At 43.5% G+C, this 20,966-nt stretch overlaps 1 protein-coding gene across 1 annotated transcript in view; it reads right to left on the reverse strand.

Annotated features, from left to right (window-relative positions):
• Positions 1-20,966, reverse strand: part of CLYBL (citramalyl-CoA lyase) — a gene marked incomplete at its 5' end in the record, with an annotated part of 178,837 nt that overhangs the window by 68,142 nt on the left and 89,729 nt on the right. The window contains one exon of the mRNA XM_082009527.1: positions 18,412-18,601. Within this exon, the coding sequence (XP_081865653.1) occupies positions 18,412-18,601 (190 nt within the window). The remainder of the gene's footprint in view (positions 1-18,411; positions 18,602-20,966) is intronic.

Genomic DNA, 20,966 nt, shown 5'->3' on the forward strand with positions numbered 1-20,966 from the left:
ACATTTTCAGACAGAGAGACAGTAAAAAGTGAAAAAGATAGAACACCACCACATATGAGACAGAGACATAGAGGCAGAAACAAAGCGGAAAATGCCCTAAGAGTAGTAGGTTTAAGCGAATGACTGTCACCAATGTAGTGTTATTACAAAAAAGACAAAACCAATTCTGGAAATCTATTAACAGGAACATCATATATAATAAAACAGGAAGTAATTGCACTGTTTTATGTTGCATTTGTAAGAGCTCAGTTGAAATATCCAGTTTTGGGGACCAGAAAAAATATGGAGTGAGATCACAAAATTACGAGAAGACTGATAAGACGTTCAGGCACCTCCTGTTAGAAAAAGCTGAAGGATATGCAGTCACTTTCACTAAAAAGAGAAAATCTATAGGAGACACTAATAACAATTCAATACACAGAATAATGTTTTTACAGGTAAGGGTTACAGTTTCCTGCTTTTGTTTCTGTACGTGGTCATAGAGGACAAAAATCCATCTCATTTGCTGAAAATAACATTTAAGTTAAATTATCAGAAAATCCCCAGTAGACATTAGGGGGACCAGAGACATCTGTGGACACTCTCTACAACTGGTTAACGAAACATCCATCAGGGTGCTTTGGAAAGGCTTCATCCTGCTTCAGATCAGAGGACTGAACTAGATGATGACAGCTCTTCCAGCTCAATACTTCTGTTACCCCAGAAAACCTTCTGACGAATGATCCCAAATGGAGGTCCTAGTTTCCCCTGCCAGATATGTTTGTCAGGAGAACAAAAAAAGACACAATTCAATAAATGCTCTGCTTCATTCAAGGAATCAGGCTTGATAATCATGGAAGATTTACTATACACACCAACTTTACTAAGCTCTTGAGGAGTTGTGGGTGTGAAAAAGTAATCAGCTCACAAGCTGGGAGCTTCCCGCATGTAACTTGCCCATTTAAAAGGTAGCACAAGTCCTCTTTTCTTGAACAGTGAGAGTCTAAAAAGGGCCTATAGGCAGCCCTGTGTGAAACCCCAGGCAAGACTTCTTTGAGCTGAGAAGCTGCTGCTTTTGTGCCACTGTCCCTCAGAGGGGTCTCCGTTTCTTCATGAGCGTTTCCTCACGCCCTGTCCAAATTACCAACTTACCAACTCACCAGCTCCTGGACCACAATGGAAAAGAGCCTACTTACCTCCAGCTCAACCACAACCAGCTCACAGAGATCCCCTCTCTGCTACTACCTGATCTTCAGTGCTCAGAGGTATGTGTTAAACATGCACAACGTGTATTATTCTATTTCTTGACCCCAGTCAGGAGGCTGCTTGCCAAGACCACATGGCCTGGAAAGGTGGTCCTTGTGGATCTGCTCTCCTGTAGCAGCACAGAGAAAGCTCAGAGCTGCAACAGCAAAAGAAAGAGGAGGTCTCTGAGACCTCTTTGACTCACTGACTGTTCCTAATGGCAAAGCGTCATTGCTCTTCCTGCAGGGAACATCACCCCCGGGAGGGCACGAGCCACGCAACACTCTGCTATGTAGCACCATACGTCAGTGAAGAGATGGACATAGGAAGAGGTGATGCCTGCTGACCAGGGATCAGGATCATTCTCACAGGCTAAGAGCCAGTTGCTCTTTCTGCTAGTCTCTGTCAAGTCATATCAAGCGCTACTCAGAGGTTCCTCAGTCCATTAATTCCTCCCAGCTACAAAATTGAGCATGTATGTGCAGGGCTACTTGTAGCAGCCCAAAGCACTGAAACCCACAACCTGCCATCACATTTCTGGGCAACTTTTTTTCTTCTTTTTTTTTCTTTTTTTTTTTTCTTCTCAGCAGTTCCATTGTACCTCACCCATGCTCAGCAAATTTGACAACAAAGTGAGACCAAGTTCTGAGATGAGGTGCCCTGAGTGGCAATGCTCAGGCACTACTGCTGCTGTTTTCCACATGCTGGCCCTAGATGAGCCCCTACAAAGCATCTACTCTAGAAAAACACATACTTGGATGCAAGAGCACCGGGTAGCAGAGCCAAGGGTCTCTCATCTTTCCCTCCTGATTCAGTGAGCTCTTCAGGTGCACAGCCAAGCAGCATGGTTGTAGCAGGCGCAGGGTCACCTGGAGGATGAAAGGTGCTCTGCTCAGTAACCACATCGCCTCCCGGCATCTCCATCTCTCTCTTCCAGAGACTGGAAGGAGATGATGAGTGTCCAGCCAGGTGATATGAATGCAAACCTCTGGTCATGTAACTCTTCCCATATAATCTTTCTCATATCTCAGTTGAGAGCTGCTTCACCTGCTGTGTCACCATATGAAAAGTTAAGGGATAAACCTTGTGTAAATACACAAGCTGAGGAGCTAGCCAAATGTTTTAAAAACAACCCAAGTCTTATTGGCCAAACCTGTATACTTTCCAACCCAAATAGCAAAACTGGAAACAAACTCTAAAATGCTGTAGGATATAGTAGTTATGCCCATTACTTAAGGGGGAAGGACAGATAGGTCCTTTATCCAAGGATCATGCACTTCTGGGAGACATCAAATTCATATCCTTTCTGATGTGAGAAATCACAGGCAGGTTCTACTCCCACTTCTCCAATTGCCCAACACTCCAGAGGGCTGTGGCAATGGCTAAAAGATACCCGTGTGCTTTCAAGCACTGGGCTTATGGACTGTAGCACACTTCTACCTACGGGGGGAAGAAAAAAACACAAAACAAAAGCATCTGGGGGACAGATTTTTGAAAAAGAGCCATAACAGAGGGCAAGCAACTATTTCCATTTCCCACTAGGGTTCATTATCTTTGGTGCAACATGCACACAACAGGGGATAAATCTTGGTCCTGTTGTTGCCAAATGTGTGAGTTTTCTCACCGACGTAATGGTGCCAAGGTTCTTCCTCATGGCACTAACTTCAGAGGAGGACAGTTTGGCAACTTAGAAATTTCACACTATTTCTACAGCTTAGATGTTGTTATACCCTTTGCAAGGTAAAGTCTATGCTACACAACTATGATTTAATAAAGCCCTTAAGGCAGTCACAGGCACATCTCTCGTAATGGATTTAACCACAGCAATGACTGCTATACACACATGCTCTGGCAGAAAACGTGCTTGCTAAAAATGTAAACTGGTAAGTAATAAGAGTTCAAGCAGCAACCCACAAGGAGGAACAATGAAGCATTTTAAAAGCCCCAAACCAAGATCAACCTGTGAAGCCATGTATCAGATTTGCAAGGCCACAGTTAAATCTCTGATAACAAAACCCCAGTCTCACAGTGACTCGGATCTAGTTCTGCTCTACTTGAACCAAGAGGCTGGGAGGTTGGAAGGCAGTGTTAGAACAAACTGTTTCAGTTTAGCTTTCATTAGCAATTAATGAAATTCTCTATTTGATAAGGAAGAAATTTGTGAGGAAAGATGGCAGCCAACAGACACGGTTATAGTAAAATCTGTACTGGATCAACAACACTGAATATGATGTTGCAAAGTCTGGAAGAAATTGTTCTGCATGTCTTTGTGACAGGTATGTTTATCAAGTGGCTTCCTTTTAACCCTCCGCACATGTAAATGCTACTTTCATTTTTTCAGTGCTGCCGTTGTGAATAAGTGCTCAGATTCTAAACACAGAGCTCTGAAAATAAATTAAAGGAGATGTGTACTTCATAATTTTAAGTAATAGAAGGTTTTCTCTGCAATTAGGATAAGGACAAAGATTTTTTTAAATTGAAATATGACATGGCATATACCCTTACAGCTTGCCTTTAGCCTATCTAGTCTCATCAATGCCTAGAATAAGATATTGCAAGACAAGCAAGTTCAGTGACCCACTCATCTCCTGTACCATTGCCTACAGTGATTGTCCGATAACTGTCCTTCAAGGTGTGTATGGAGAACTTCATCAGGGTCTCTGTGGAACAGCTTTATGGGCCTGTTCAGTAAAGGGATGAGCGTTTCTTCTGCACTGCTGCCAAGACCTTGGCTCCTATAGCATCTAGCTGGAATGCAAAGACCTCAGCCCTCAGGGTAGGAGAAGACCTTTGTGGCTCTCCCACGTTGGATAATGTGATTTAGCTCATGTTGGATAACTGTGAATTAGTCATAAGGCACGTATAAATCAATGCGCAAACTAACATATGAATTACCAGTTGTGGAGCCTTTTCCTACCTGGTGTACTTCTTTTGTATTTGAGGCAGAACATGGGCACTCCCAGATTTAATTTCTCATGCATATTTCACTCCATTTTTCCTTCCTGCAGTATTTGTGCCATTTATCTTGTCCTATATTCACTTTCCTTTTTTTCCTACTTTTGGGAAAAGTATCTAATATCCCTGTAGCATTAGTTTTTCTTTGTTAATGTCAAAAAATGTTAATCCGTGAAGACTTGCTTCCTAGATAATGTTAATTCAGCTGCCAGTTTTATAATAGGATTATGCTTTCCAGGATTTAAAAAATCCCACTTGTTAGCTACAAAACAGACTTCTACTAACAGCTATAAAATCTAATTTAATCCCTACTGGCATTAACTAAATAGCTGAGGTATAATTTCTGTCTAGCTACACTTAACACCCTGCTATTGCCATAAATATATAAAATTCTCTTTGAAGTTGTAAAAGAAACTGTTCAGTAGGATAAACAGGGTCTCATGAGCCCAATCATATGCTATCTCCAAGGCATAACAAATGTTGTTTACATATTGTAAGGATTTTGTGGACAGTGTATTTAAATAGATTCACCCATGTTTACATGTATTAATTTGCCCTTTTTCTCAAGAAAATGCATACTGAATTATGATCTATAATTATGCTCTTTAAAAATAATTAGTTAATGAGTGGAAGATTGGGTCTATGTGGAATCAAAGTTTAGAATGTAACCAAATAACCTGGCTAAGCTGGAAGAAAATACCAATTTGTTCAACGTATACCCTTTTAATGCACAACTGCATTGTGAAACCTTAGAAGATGAAGTTGCTCAAGCCTCGCACAGGAACAGCTATTTTGAGGCAATCTAGTAAGAGACTGTAACAAGTAAGGAGGAAAGAAAGAGCAATCCATGGTTTATAATGATCCTAAAATGAACAGACAGGATCTTTACAACAATTTGCTCCCAAAGGAGGAACAACACAAGGATTTATGGTCTTCTGGAGCTCAGTGATCAGAAATGAAGAAAAATATTTACAATTCTTTTCTCCCAATCTTGAAGTAATTGGCAAGTACATTGTTCTGGAGAGGGTAGCCCTAATGCACTGCAGTGAAAGGAGGATAGCAAAAGGAGCTATTACAGCGATCCCCAGTAGACAAGCACTATGTTATGCAGCCATTCAGGAGTTGAAACAGCAATCTCAGAGCAACCAAGCTGCTTTAAAGATAGAAATTGTAGTCAAACTCAGAAAACACTAAGATTTTATTTACCCTTTCAGAAAAGATGCAAAGTGCTGATCAGACTCCACAGTCAGCCTCTCTCTTTCCTTACTGATAACCAAGAAGACAGATCGTGATATCCCTCATGGTATTCGTAGCCAAAAGGAAAGATGGGCAACCTCAGCAGAGCAGCTTCCATTAACAACCAAATCTGCTGTACACTGGATTTGCAGATGTGTGCATTTGTCTTTGGAGACGGGTATACAATATACTTTGGTCAATGCATTTAGATGGGCTACCATACATACTTAAAAACCACTGCCAAAACAGCATCTTCCAAACGCAGCTAGATGTTTCGGCTTACCCGAAACGAAGAAAAAAAATTTGCTTCTTTGCAAAAGAATTCTTTGGTTGGAAGCCCAAACTCTGGGCATGGCAATTTATAACCTGGGGACACATTAAGAGCTTTTGTGCCCCTGGAGCCTTCTGCACACTATGTAGCCAGCAGAGCTACGCAGCTTTAGACGTGAGTAAACAAATACATGTACTTCCTCATGCTTTGTCCCTGTTTATTATGGCTTTTATGACAGGGACTAGAAAAATCCCGAGAGTTGTGTATCGTGTTCTATTCTGGTATGTGAGTGCGCAATGAATTCATGGGTCTGGATGGTCTCCAGTTTCAGTAGGCCAGGGATGTGTTTTTGTAGCTATTTTGGGTACCAGCCTGTTCCATGAAAGTGTATTCTTTTGGTGTATAAAGCACTGTTTAGCACACAGTCTTTCCACAATTCAGAGAAGAAAGTCATTTGCAGAATTATGTAAAAGACAGGGCTTTAGGCAATTGTAATCCATATGTTTTGTCTTCTGTTGAACAGCGATAAATTACTCCACTCTAAGTTGAAGGGGCATCATGGCATGGGCTTAGTTCGTGGTGGAAATAAAAGGCTGATTTTAGATGGTTCTATGCTTATTTTGGGAATGGTGTGTCCTGCAACTAGCACAGCACACATGCCTTCAATTCAATATATAGTGGTGTATAGGAGGAGGAAGCTCAAAGCCCTGAAGAGCTTAATCCTGAATTACTCATTTAGACGCAAATGTCCTTAATTCATTGTGAAATGTTACCTGAATAAGGACTGCAGAACCTGCAGCATTATAAGTATTGTGGACTCCTGCTAACTGGACATACAGTGGAAGGAAATGAGGCTTCTGCATAGGTACTGAGTGCTACGATCCTTTTCTCTGGTCTCAAGAAGAATAATAGATGAAACTAAAGGTACAGAGGTTAAATATCATGCTTTCAGCTGGCACCGGCCAAGATTCGCAAGCCTAGCCATGACCACACACATCCCTACCCTCATCTGCAACTTCCATGTGTACAGCCATGCTGTTCCACCATCTGACATCAAAAATTCCTTTGTCTTACCCAGCATCCCGCCGCACTTCTTTGTTTTTCTACCTAATAATACTGCTAAACCCCAGGTAGACAGGTAATGTTTAAATAGTTTGGTGAAATAAACCACAGATTTTGCCCATAATCTGCTGAGTATCTCTAAGGTTCACCCCACTCCTTACCACCCTGGGACAGGTTCAGTTTTGGTGGCACCAATGCACTGGGAAGAGTACCACGCATTTCTACTTTCCCTTACCTACCTATCTTACCTAAATCAGACCAAAGGACCACTGAGACCCCTGCTTTGACTCTGACTGTACAGATACCCAGTAGAAAAGTTTAACAAAGAGGGCAAGTGCTGTGTTTTTTGTGTGTCCTACCACTTCCTGATCCATGTCCCTGTTAATGGAGCCTGTGGGTTTCCTCATGCTTGGCTTGCCTCTCTGTTTTCAAAATGTGGCCCTTACAGTGTGGAAGAATAAGCAGGGTGGACTACTGGTTACAAGCACAACGGAGTCTTAGGTTCAAGACTAGGTTTCAAGATTAATTGCAATAGAAAATTGGACATACAAACATATTTCTCTGTCTGCAAGGCCAAGAAAAAGGCAAAGGAGACATGGAGCACATGGTGTTGAGTGCTGAGAATCCCTCTGACTATGATCTGGGCAGTACCTTTATGTTTTGCTCACCCCCCAGTACCACTGCAGCCAGATTACACAACCCAACACATGGCTCTGCATACAGATAAAAGTCTGCCCAAATTTGATCCAACAGATTGTTTCTAACCTACACATGTATACTGAAATTTTTGTATATCAGCTTGATTTTCTGTAGCATGCTTGAAACTCAAATGTCTCCCTTCAAACCAAGTGCTAGATGCTCACTGGCTGTGCAGCCAGTCCTTCCTGCTATGAAAATAGATGAAATACTGAAAACTGGTCCAGAAATGTGTAGCGATACATGACTTCTAGTCCTGCAATTAGCCTTCAGTACCCAGGTATGCTGATGTGCCTATGGGCAGTGGACTACACAGAGTTGAAGCACTGTGAATTCCAAGTTCAAACTACATGTTTTAAAATATTTCCCCTGGTTGATTAATATATTCCTGCCTGAAATCCCTGCTAATACTGAGCCGAGACATTTTCCCCAAGTTTCTAGACAGCACTCTGTCAGCAGTAATAGTTATATCAGAACATGTCCAAGTCAAAGTTAATTGGATATATCTGAATCAGTGAAAAAGAAATAACTGGCAATTCAAAGGCTTTCCTCGAAGAGGCACAGGCATTACTGGCTCATTAAGACAAAAATTGCTGAATATTGTGATCGTCCTTATGAATCCTCAAATCTTTATATAAGGAAGATGATTGGCTTGTATAGTAAAACAATAGGAACAAAAACTTTTATTGTTACAGTTACTACTCAGGAGTGGCAGTTCTTCCAGGACCATGGTGGGATTAATAAGGAAATGAAAACACTTTACAACTTTCATAAAAATGTATATTCATCAGAACTCTTCAAGGATCAAAAAGGCCTCACAGAGTTTCACTGTACAGTTCAGCTTCCCTACAATAAACCAGAGAGACTTTTGGACTCCCCAATTCCTACCGAAGAAATTTCCCATGCTACTGAGACTTTTAATAATGGCAAGCCACCGGGGAAAGCAGCATTCCCATTTTAATTTTGTGCATCTTTTGAAGAGAAGTCACCCCACTATGCGCCTGTGTACATTTAATCATTCTCTACACACTTTATCAGCAAGCCTTCTCCCTGTAGGAAGAATACAATTAGGTACAGTACTAATTTATTATAAATAAAGCAAAGACCTGGTAAAATAACCTAGTTATCAATGTTTCATGCATCTGTGCCTATGAAGTACTAGCTAACATTCTCACTATGAGCCTAGAGAAGTACCTATGGCATTGATAAATCCTAACCAACTTGGCTTTATTAAAAAAAAAAGATTATCATCACATAATACAGGAAAAATGTTGATTTTAATTGAAGTAGCTAGAGGTTTATGAAAACCAACTGCAGCTTTTTTCCACCGATACTGTAAAAGCCTTCAGTAAGATCAATAAGGAGATACATTTCAATAAGGAAAGCCTAGGATTTTTTGGTATACCACGCTGACCCATTTTATGTATTTATCTCCACCCCCAAATTTAGTTGAAGTGTTATTTTATATGCAAGAGCCTCTTCTCATCAGTGATAAGGAATAAAAAGGTCAGAAGGCCTCAGATTAGGGGAAAAATGGTAGGCAAGGATGCTCTCTTGCTGGCATGCTGTTTGTTCTGACCCCAGGATCAGATCACTAGAGAGATGGAGGAGGCATTCTTATGGGGAGAAATCTCCATAAAATCAGCATGTATGCGGATGATCTGCTCTTAACTGTAACGAACCCAGAGTCATCTCTTACGTACGCGTTATTCATAGCAGAACAGTTTGAAAAGTGGTCAGGCTTTAATCCTATTTTTAAAAACAAGCAATTCAAAATAATTAATTGAATTTTTTTTTTCTTCCATGGCACAGCGCAGAGATGATCTTTTAAGTGGCTACTACAAGATATTAAGTGGGAACAAATTGATGCTATGACCCTAAGAGGCCATGCCGCGGCTGAGCAAAATAGGTCCTTCCCGATCCATCCTCTTAGCCCAGCCGAACTTCCCCTCACTGCAGAGGGGAGCAGAGCGAACAGAAGAGGCTCAGGGGCTGATGTTTCCCCTCTTGAGGAAGGAATGTGAGGAAAGGACAGAGCAGAGGCTTCCTCTTCCCCAGCTTCTGTTGCTCAAGTGTTGGAGGAGAGAGTAACGTCTTTCTAAAAAGTGATACAATCACGATGCACAGCAAAAAGGGCTTAGAAACTTAAACCCTAATCAGTCCTACATAATTTTACAGTGCAGCCCTGAATATTAATACATTTTATTGGATGAATGAGATCTATTTAGTTCCAGAGGAACAACAATGAAATCTCATATTTTCAAGTGTTTCATGTCAGAAGACCCCACAGACGTTTCCCATCCATATGTACACTCCAAGGGATTGTTTTTACACCTTTGATACAAAAAATGTTGTGGGCAGGAGGGAAAAGATGGGGTTTTGCTTTGATTTTTAATACTGGCATTCCCTATGGAAGGAAAAGGCTGGACTCTAGCCCCTTCAAAATTTGCCTGAGATAACTTTCAAAGGTCATCTTTGGCAAAAAGGACTGTGCCCTGGGTGGCCTGATGGCACACTTAAAGACAGCTACAGACTAAGGCTTCATATATCCCAATTATTCAAAACCATCCTTCTGACCTCGATGAAGATAAAGCCACTAATAGCACTGGCTGGAGGCATGAAAATGCTCTGAAACTTGCCAAGGACTCAGAAAGAGGCATAAATAGTGAAGTAGCAGCTCCAACTGGTCTCTTGCTAGGCTGACGTGGCAGCTAACACCTCCCGCATGCTCTGAAGAATAGCAGCACTGAAGACAGGATCCTGATGAAAAAAATGCTCTTCTAGAAAACTCTCTTGTAAGGGTGGTAACAGTGCAGCCCTGAATATTAATAAATTTTATTGGATGAATGTAAATTTTATTGGATTAATCTTCTAACCTTACAAGACCGATGGGAACTAACGACGAAATCTTAGCCCACCCTGCCCTTGGAAGATGAAAGCACTGGCATGGAAAGCTTCCTTTCTCCAACAGGAGAAGGAAACTTTTCCACGTGATAATACTGGCACGTTCACCTGGCATGGAAGCACAGTGAGTAACACAGCTCTGTATACAGAGAACGCTACTCCAGGGAGTGCTGGCTTGGCTGGGAACCACTGAGATATCTTCAGACAGCTCAGCTCCTACATACAGACCTCTCAATGGTATAACATGCAGTTCAGCTTACTGGCTTATATGACTTGGTCAAGCATGTTGATGCAGCCATCTTTTTTACGTTTTTCTTTTTTACAGTTAAGATGAAAGAATATTCAGGCCTTTTCCTGTGAAGAGCTAAAATAGATATAAGCTATTTTTGTAGCATTTCACCAAAACTCTCTACAGTGTGATGCATTTGCAACATATCAACACTGCAATCTGTATTATTTCTAATTTTATAGTTTTAGAATTTCTATTTGAACTGTTCACCAAGCAAGCCATTCTGAGTAATTTCTTTAAAATGTACAGCAACACTGCAGAAACTTTACATGTACATCAGTGGGGAAGAGCTCTTATCTTCACCTGTGAACAGTAGCTCAGGGAAAGTAATTTCCCTTTAGCAGTATTCAATTCTCCCCCCAGCCAAAAACTAAAACTCTGTCATAGAAATTCCCAATGTCTTACAGAGTCCGACACCTGGAGAGGCAGTTGACAGTCCATATCATGTGACATAATGCATTTGAACCTCTAAAAACAGCATGTGGAGCCCCAAACAGGATTTGAGGTCAGCATGACTAGTAGGATATGTTCAGCAAGACTAAAGCTAACTTTGTAAAAGGCCGCTGAAATTTTCAGCAACACTGGCTTATCTTCCTCTCATCTTCCCTATTCTGAACTTTTGAAGACCTTCTACAGCTCTGTCAAGTCCCAAAGGGGTTGCAAAAGCCTTATGTGTCCTACTCACACCAGGATCATCTCTCACCCTACTTGCAGGCTTAGTATTCACCACACTGCAACTTCACTTTTTAGCTATTTTTTCCCACTGGTTCCCTCTAAAAGCTGAGGAATTTTCTCCTTGTGAACTTCTTGCTGCAAGGTTTTTTTGAGATTTAGTCAAAATATCAACTAGAAAAAAGATTGAAAAGAAGGAGAGGTCAACAGGTGGCACCTGAAGTTATGGTCAGTGTGGTAGCTCTTGAGGGAATACCACCAAAATGGTATGTAGATCAGACTATGTAATACAGGACCCCCTCTGTGAGTTATTCCAAAACACACTCACATGACTGGAGGATTGCAATGGATTGTTACAGGCTGTTTCGTAAAGACAAGGCAGAGAAGAAGAGGAGGAGGAGTCGCGCTCTATGTTAAGGAGAACCTTGAAATGTATAGAAGTCAACTGCAGTGATTGTGGAAGCCAAATCGAATGCGTCTGGGTCAAGATCAGGGAGGTCATCTTCGAGGAGGATTTTACAGTAGGCATCTGCTACTAACCTCCAAACCAAGACGATAAGGCCAACAAAGCAATATTTAGGCCACTTAAGCAAGCCTCATGTCAACAGAACCTGGTTCTTATGGGTGACTTCAACTACCCAGACATTTGTTGGAAGAACAATACAGCAGCCCACACGTCATCCATCAGGTTCCTGGAATGCACAGAGGACTGCTTCCTCACACAAATGTTAGATGTGCCAATGAGGAATGAGGCACTGCTGGACTTGCTACTCAAATCAAGAAAACCTGCTTTGTCATGGCTCAGTTAGTGATAGCCTTGGCTGCAGCGATCACAATGTTGTGGAGTTTGGGATCCTGCTGAGCACCCTGAAGGTTAGTACTGAGACAAAGGTTTTAGATTTTAGAAGAGCAAACTTCAGCTCACTCAGAGCTCAGCTGGGAAGGATTCCGTGGGAAGCTTCCACAGAGGATAAAGGAGCTAGCAAGTGCTGCGAGGTTTTCAAGAGCACTCTCCTGGAAGCACAAAACCAGTTCACCCCTTTAAGGTAAGGGAAGTAGGCCTAGCAAGAGACCCCCTTGGCTTAACTGTGAGCTTCTGAGTCTGCTCAAACCGAAAGAGAAGCGTACCAGAGATGGAAAAGCGAACGACTACCCATCGAGAACTACAAGGTCATTGCCAGGGTGTGCAGAGATGCAGTTAGAAAAGCAAAAGCTCAGCTCAGATTGAAACTAGACAGAGATGTCAAAAACTACAAGAAAGAGTTCTTCAGGTACATAAACAACAAGGAGAAACAGAAGGAAAATGTTGGCCCACTGTTAAACAGGAGAGGTGAATTAATCACCAACACCACTGAAAAGGTGGAGGTTCTCAACACTTTCTCCACCTCCATCTTTACCAGCACTGTTGGGACCCAGGCCCTGGGAACAAAAATCCAGGTTGATGCAAACACAGACCCCCTGTCAGTGAAGGAAGGGTTGGTAGTGAACTATTGCAGGAGCTTGACCCCTACAAATCGACGAGCCCTGACGTTACCCACCTGACGGTGTTAAGAGAGCTGGCTGATGTCATTGTGAGGCCGCTCTGCATAATCTTTGAGACGTCATGGAGACCAGGGGATGTCCCAGAAGACTGGAAGAAGGCTAATGTCATTGCCATCTACAAGAAGGGCTTAAAGGAGCATTCAGGAAATTACAGGCCCATCAGTCTTACTTCAGGCCCTCGGAAAGTTAGGGAATGAATCCTGCTGGGGGCTACCACAAGTCAAATGATGCACACGATTGGGAAAAGCCAGCATGGATTCACCACAGACAAATTGTACTTGACAAATCCGATCGCCTTCTACGACAAAGGAACCTGCTCAGTTCATGTGGTGGACATTGTCTACCTGGGTTTCTCAAAGGTTTTCACTACAGTTTCCCACATCCTCCTCCTAGAGAAACTGATGGGTTATGGTCTAGACAAGTGGTCTATGTGGTGGGTGGGGAACTGGCTGACAGAGTGCACCCAGAGGGTGGTGGGAAATAGCTCCTTTTCAAACTGGCAACCCATCACATGTGGGGTCCCTCAGGGATCAATACTGGGCCCAACGCTGTTTAATGTCTTCATAAGTTATCTGGATGGTGGGGTCGAGTGTACCCTGATGAAGTTTCCTGATGATACCAAACTGAGTAGGGAAGTGGACACTTTGAAAGGGAGAGCCATCCTGCAGGAAGACCTGGATAGGCTGGAAAAGTGGCCTAACAAGAACCTTATGAAATTCAACAAGGACAAGTAAGGTCTCGCACCTGGGAAACATAATCCAGGCATGTAGCACAGGTGGGGATCCACCTGGCTGGAGAGCCACTCTGTGGAAAGGGACCTGCAGGTCCTGGTGGACAGCAAGCTCAATACGAGTGACCAGTGTGCTGCTGCTGTGGCAAAGCAAGCCGACAGGATGCTGGGTTGTATCAACAGGGGCATCACCAGCAGAGATAAAGACGTTGTTATTCTGCTCTGCTCAGCGCTTGTCAGGCCACACCTGGGATACTGTGTTCAGTTTTGGTCCCTGCTATGCAAAAAAGATGTGGGCAGGCTGGAGAGGGCCCAGAGAAGGGTGACAAAGATGATCAAAGGACTGGGAAGCCTGCCATGTGAGGAAAGGCTGAGAGAACTGGGCTTGTTCAGCCCTGAGAAAAGAAGGCTTAGGGGAGATCTTCTCACCATGTTCCGGTACTTAAAGGGTGGCTACAAAGAAGATGGAGACTCCCTTTTTATGAGGAGTCACATGGAAAAGACGAGGGCTAATGGGTACAAGTTACTCCTGGGGAGATTCTGACTGGACACAAGAGGAAAATTTGCCACAGTGAGAACAATCAGCCACTTGAATAATCTCCCCAGGGAAGTGGTGGGTTCCCCAGCATTGGACAGTTTCAAGATTCAGCTGGACAGGGCGCTGGGCCATCTTGTCTAGACCGTGCTTTTGCCAAGAAAGGTTGGACCAGATGATCCTTCAGGTCCCTTCCAACCTGCTATTCTATGATTCCATGATTCTATGATACTTGGGGGCAGGGTGCAGGGAAGGAAATCTTCCAAGATTTCTTAGAGAGAAAATCTTGTATAGAAAATATTTAAAGACTTTTAATTTACAAACTGCAGCTTCAAAAGCAGCTACTGCAACTAGATGCAGTTTTGCGTATGTTATCAGTTTCAGTTATAGGAAACTCCTCTTCCTCTTTCTTTTTAAACAAGTAATCAAACGGAGCTGTTGACATTCCAGATTCTTGATCTCTCTGACTCTAACTTCATCCTGATACAAACCACAATGCATCTTGTAAAATAGACTTGTTAAGATGTAGTTCAAACTTGCTGCTTGGACTCAATGCAAGTGAAGGCCTTCTGTAGACAGGTAAGTTTGGCCCAAGGCACTATGAACCTTCAACCAGGTCCTGATTTTCCAAAACCTCAACATTTCTGTAGCAGTTTCAAGAAAATCTGTAATTAGTATTTTTATTGATATAAACCATGGCAATATAGTCAAATTCATCAGTTCTTATTTTAAAAATAATGATTAAAAGACAGACTTGGTGTTGCTGTGCTTCCCAGTGTTTTTTTTTCTCAGTTTCAGGTGACCCATTTGCAATGGGCCATTGAATACTGTACTTCAGTATATGTTGTTGACATATCTTTCACACAAAGTCTCCAGACACCTCAGAAACACTAATAAGTTAAGTAGCAAGAGCAATAATAATTTCAGCTTCACATTCACAGAACCTAAGTCTCAAAGTCTTCCTGAGTATCTGTGGAAGATCTAAAAATGAAATTCAACCTTCTGACCACTTTGAATTACTACATCGTGCAATCACACAATGTAATTCTGGTTGGAAGGGACCCCAGGAGACTACTTTGTCCATCTGCCTCCTCAAAGCAGGGCTAACTACTGCTCTACAGCAGGTTGTTTATGGCTTCACCCAGTCAAGGCTTCAATACCCTCATGGTGGGAGGATGAACCACCACTCTTGAGTGTTTGCCTGCAAGGGGAAGAGTATTTTCCCTTGTCTACAGTCAGCTTTTCCCCTCATGCAACTTGTGTTCATCGCTGCTGCCCTGTTGCTGAGCTCCCCTGAGAACAGCCTGGCTCTGCCATCCATCCAGCTCCCCTCAGGCAGCAAAGCCTCCACTGAGGCCCCCTCAGCCTCCTCTTCTCCAGGATGAACAGACCCAGATCCTCAGCCTCTCCTCCTGTGCCATGACCACCTTGGTGGCCCTTCTTGGGCTCCCTCCCATTGGTTAGTCTCTCTCTTGTCCTGGGGTCCACAGCTGGTCACAGCCCTCCCAGGGACCCTCAAAAGCCACGTGGAGGGGAGGGACCCCTTCCCTGGACCTGCTGGCTGCACCTGTGCCAGCACAGCCCTGGTGGTGGTCAGTCACCTTTGCTGCAAGGGTGCACCACTGACCTCGTTCAGTTTGTGCCTTTTTGGCAGAGCTCCCCCCAGGCAGTCACTCCCCAGTCCTGTATCAGTGCATGTGGTTATCCCAGCCCGGTGCTGGGAATACATTTTTTACTTTTGTTGGACTTCATTACCTTTCTGTCAGGTTGTTCCTCCAACTGAAGCCCCATCAGAAGAGCAGCTATGCCATCCAGCATATCAGCTGCACCCCAGTTTGGATTCACCGGGAACCTGGTAAGAGTGCACTCCATCCCATCAACCAGGTTGCTAATGGAGAAGTTAACAGTATTGGCCAGAGCAGAGAGAAGTGCCAAATAGCACACAGCATAGACCACCCAATTCCTGCCACCTGCCCTACAGTCTATTCATCTAGTCCACTTTTTCTCAGGCTGACGATCAGGATATTATGAGAGACCATGTCAAAAACCTTGCTAAAGTCAAGGTAGACAACATCTATTCAGCTCTCATACTCAAAGACAGCAATTTATTTGGAGAAAGAGATCAGATTTGTCAGGCATGATTTGCTCTTCATCAGTCCATTCTGGCTAGGTCCTTGTGCATTGTAAAATACCTTCCCTGAGAATCAGCACTTTCCTGGGCAATAGTGTGAGGTTGATGGGCCTATAGTTATTCACTCTTACCCTTTCTGCTGATGGCTGTGATACCTGCCTTTCTCCAGGCATCAGGAACCTCCTACAGCCACCACGACCTTTTAGTGATAACAGACAGCAGCTTCAGGATGACACTAGCCAGCTGCCTCAGCAGCCTCAGCAGCCTCCAGCACGTCCTGTCTGGTCCCATGGACCAGCTTATTTAAATAGACCCTAACTCCATCCTCCCCTACTGTGGCTACCATTTCCCTCTCCCTGCTTTTAGGAGATGACCTCTGACAGTAAAGCCTAAGGCTTCACAGAGCAGTGGGCCCACATTTTCCCTGGTCTTCCTTCTTTTTGCTGCTGATGCACTCGTAACAGCCATTCCTGTTGTCCTGCTCATCGCTCACCAGTTTTGATTCCAGCCAAGCTTTGACCTTCCTCATTCTGCCCCTACGTGCCTGGACAACACTTCTGTGTTGCTCCCCCACTTCTACCTCCTGTCTGCTTCCTTTTTGCATTTAAGCTCATTCATGGGCTCATCTGTCGTCTCAAGTTCCTAATACAGATTTTCCCCCTAATTTCTTTGAAATCTTATACCCAGTGGCATAACCACCCTTCACTTCAACAGAGCTAGAATTTTACCACCCTTTAGAAATTACTACTATCAACTTTGTCACCTTGATCATGAAATTTTGTTTTGCTGTCATCCTCTATTACAAATAGATGCTTCTGCTATAAATGATTTCTTTTATAGAATAAAGCTGCACCTAAAAATACTGCAGTTTAATATACAAGTGTGTCTTGTGTCATCTTACAGCAGCAGCCTTCCAAATATGACCTAAACAATACTAATTCACTGTGACAGCAGATATAATCTTAGTCTTCCACACAGAATTTTAGCAACTGGAAAAAGTTTTCCAACTGTCTTCAGCAGTACACATGAACATTCATCAATGCTATTTTCACTTCGTAGAACTAAATAGATATATGAAAATTCTCTAAACCTTTTTCTTTCCAACATACCTGTAAAGACCTGAACGTTAAAGAGGGCACTATTCAACAGAGTCCTTTTGGAAAGCATTAACTCCCAAGAAACAGAAAAGAATAAAATTTCATCCACATTTTTGAGATGACAAGAGAAAATTTTCAAGCCTTTTTTCATAACTTCCTGGACAACACATTCACACTCAAACCCTAAACACTGTTTGCTGTAGTTTGAAACACTGTAAAATGGTCAGGAAAACTGACAAATATGAAAATGGTGTTATGGCAAACTTACATTCTTGTTCAAAAATAGCTTTCACTAGGAAACATTTATACCAGTTTCTCATATACATTGTTTAAGAGGTGAAACATTTTAAAATTGTTATTTTCACATATTTACAAAATGTGCTTGCAAACAAAACTGAATGCATGCTACATCATTCTCTCTTCTTTCACAATTGAGTGTCAACAAAAACTTGGCACTGGTACTTAACACATCTACATCTCTTTCCCAGGCTGCTCCATCGCTGCTTTCTTGCAGCTTCTTCAATCTAAATCGCCCTCCAAACCCTGGTGCACTCAGGTTCTAACTTCTTCCTTCAGAAACATCCCTAACAGCACTTCTAAAAAGCTCGGTAAGTGAATTTCTAAACACCCCAAGGCTCGAACCCAAGCCCACGCTGTTTTACTCACAATCTGAAGATGCTTTCGTTTCGACAACAAAACCCCCACTGGGTGATTCTGAACTAACTCTTCCGTTCCTGCTTCTCTTCCCACAGTCCATTTCCTCCTCTATCCTAAGAAATATGCAGCAATAATAACAGTATCATCTCCCACTCTTCTGTGATGAGAACTTACACATCCAGCTCTGTATTCCTTCAAAACTCCCTCCCCACTTACTCACACGGGATCTCTTTCAGTTCTGGGTAAACAGATCTCCCCAACGCCTTCACAAAGCCTATCACTGTTACATTACTCTGTATATCTTAAGATTTATCTTTGTCTCTCTGGTTGTCACTTCCCTGAGGCAAAGGCAGTGTTTTTCCACGCGTTCTCTTTAGCACCGATGTGTCACACAGATAATTTTTAATTACCTTTCTGTTCAGAGCCACGCCATCTTCACAATCCAGGACCGCACAATCTACATTTAGTGATGGGATTTTTCGTATCTTCTTTTCATCATCCGCGGGTACATACAGCACAGCTCGCCTGGGAACGTACTTGTGAGATGATGCAAAGCGATAACTAAGCTTAGCAACACCAGCTGGCAGAGGAGAATCCACCCTGTAAAGGATATTGTCGAAATCAGACTCTTGGCTACAATGCTGTAAAGAAAACTTGGCTATATTTTAAAGGGGAAACATTCCTACCTAGATAGTGGCTGGTTTTGGGTTATTTATCTGTTTGGTTTTTTTTCCCTCAGGAAGAGCCAAGGTAGGGAGATACCAGTCTTAGAGGTAATTACAGTATAAAACTCCAAAACCACCACCTTCAACAGAAGTTGCAAACTTAAACACTCGGAACCAAAGAACTGTCGGGGCTGAGGTTATCCGGCGCAGCCTTAATTACGCTGCCCGTTCTGCGCGCTATGGCAAGTATTGAATACAGAAGGGTGGTGGCTGGTTTTTCCCTGTGGTAGGACTCCTCCGTAGGGTGGAGGCTACGCTGGGAACGGATCGGGACTGCTTTAGGGAGGGGGCTGCTGTCTGCCGCGCTCGCTGCAGGAGCTGGACGGCATGCTGTGAATGACGCAGGGGTGTCGGTTAAAACAAACATGGGTTTGCAAAGTTGATTTTGCAACCTTAGCGTTATATCAACAAACGTATTTGCATGTAAATTTTAAATAAGCAAAATGGATGGAAGGGGAAACAAGGAAAACAGGAACGAAAGCCCCGCATAATGTGGAACCTCACTAATCCCAACACGTCCTCTCAGAAGCCTTCAGACCGCCAGATCCGCAGCACAAACCTCCATCGACAGAGCTCATAAACCCACCAGCATCGTCAGCAGGTGGCTGGCCGCGGTGGCTTTTGCTGGTCATAAACGCTTTGTGCACCACATGTCAGCGCAGGTGTGAGCCCGAGGTGCCACACGGCTTGAGCGGGTGGCACCCGTACGGCCCGCAGGCGTCAGGTTCGTGGTGGTCTCCACCCCGTGCCGGTATTCCCGGTGAGGGACCAGCTAACCCACCCCCGGCGCGAGCTGGGCTGGTGCCCTTGGAGGCAGCGGGGGCTGCCCTTGAGTGCCGTAGGGAGCTTGCTTTGCTCCATAATTACAAGCACAGAGGAATAAATTGCAGAGGGTGCCACGTGTTTCATGGCCCTCCAAAAAACCAAAACCCTTGCCTGCTCCTGTTCCTCCCCATTTCATGCTGTAACCCCCAGGCCTATTCTGCTACATCAAAAATGAGGACAAAATGATACAATTTGCCTTCATACTCAGAGCACCAGTCACTTAGGCCACAAAATAATCCCACCACATAACACCACTATGCATTATCACGTATATTATCCAGCACTTTGAATAATGCAAAGCTTTTCTAGCACCACGCTGAACATGTCATTATCGCATCATGTCAGGGACCCATGCGTTTTCCTGTGCCCCTCTTAATAATGCTTCCCAAGTTGCTCCACTTGGATGACACGTGGCTACACGCACACGTGGGTTCTCTTCAAAGTGAACATGACTAACCCCCTCAAATGCTTGGAAATTAGTTCAGTCAATCTAAATCAGAGCCAACGTGATGTGTCGCTGACAGACCACGATGATACTTGCCCTTCTACTCTAAGCCTGTCGAAGAGCCCTCTCTTCCCTAGAGTTAGCACCCTAAAAGCTGAATATAGGTCTCACGTTAAAAATATGAAGACAGATTTTATTACGTTTTATCTCAGGAAACCAAGTGGAAAAGGACAACTATTCCACCATTTCCCCTGCCAGGCCCCTGCATATCCTGGGTGGACCCACTTTACGAGCCCACAAATACCTGTCGGCAACCTCTTCTTTGTAATATGCCTGGTAATGCTTCACTCAGCCTAAGCAACAGGGCAGCCTTGCTGTTAAACAGAAATAATGCATTATTTTATTATGAGTGCCAGTGCCACCCTCGTTAATAAATCTTCTTCACCTCTGACTGCAACAGCTTCAAGACTTAGGTGGTGGAGGTCCTGACAGCACCTGTAGACACGCAACTGAGATCCACTGAGTCTCCTAAGCACCCTCTTTGCCCCTCTGGCACGGACCACTTCATGTCCCCTGTCTCATGTTGAAGTGGGGATGGTAACACAACTTGTGGCGACTCAAGTGGCTGCCAGTTAAATCCACTTAATCCCATTTTCTTGCAGTAGTACACTTTGGGAGAGCAAGGAGGAGGTGGAAGAGTGGTTTATCTCAAATGGAAAGAGGAGAGTCTTTTTTCAGTGTGACACAGAGGTCAGTAAAGAAGTCTGCAGTCCTTCACTAAACATATATGAGGGGACAAAAGTGATTAGTTTCTATTCTCTTTCTCTGATGGCTTCAACCCGCTAGTTCCCAAAGACACAAAGGAGTCAAAGAGCTCAGCCCATTAATAGTTAACTCCAGCCTAGCGCCAAGCAGCCTCTGAAGCACCCTTAATGACTGCCTCTCCACCAACCCTCCAACCCGCCAGGAA

Source organism: Phaethon aethereus, assembly GCF_964289735.1.
Source record: "Phaethon aethereus genome assembly, chromosome: 1".
Classification (NCBI taxonomy): Eukaryota; Metazoa; Chordata; class Aves; order Phaethontiformes; family Phaethontidae; genus Phaethon; species Phaethon aethereus.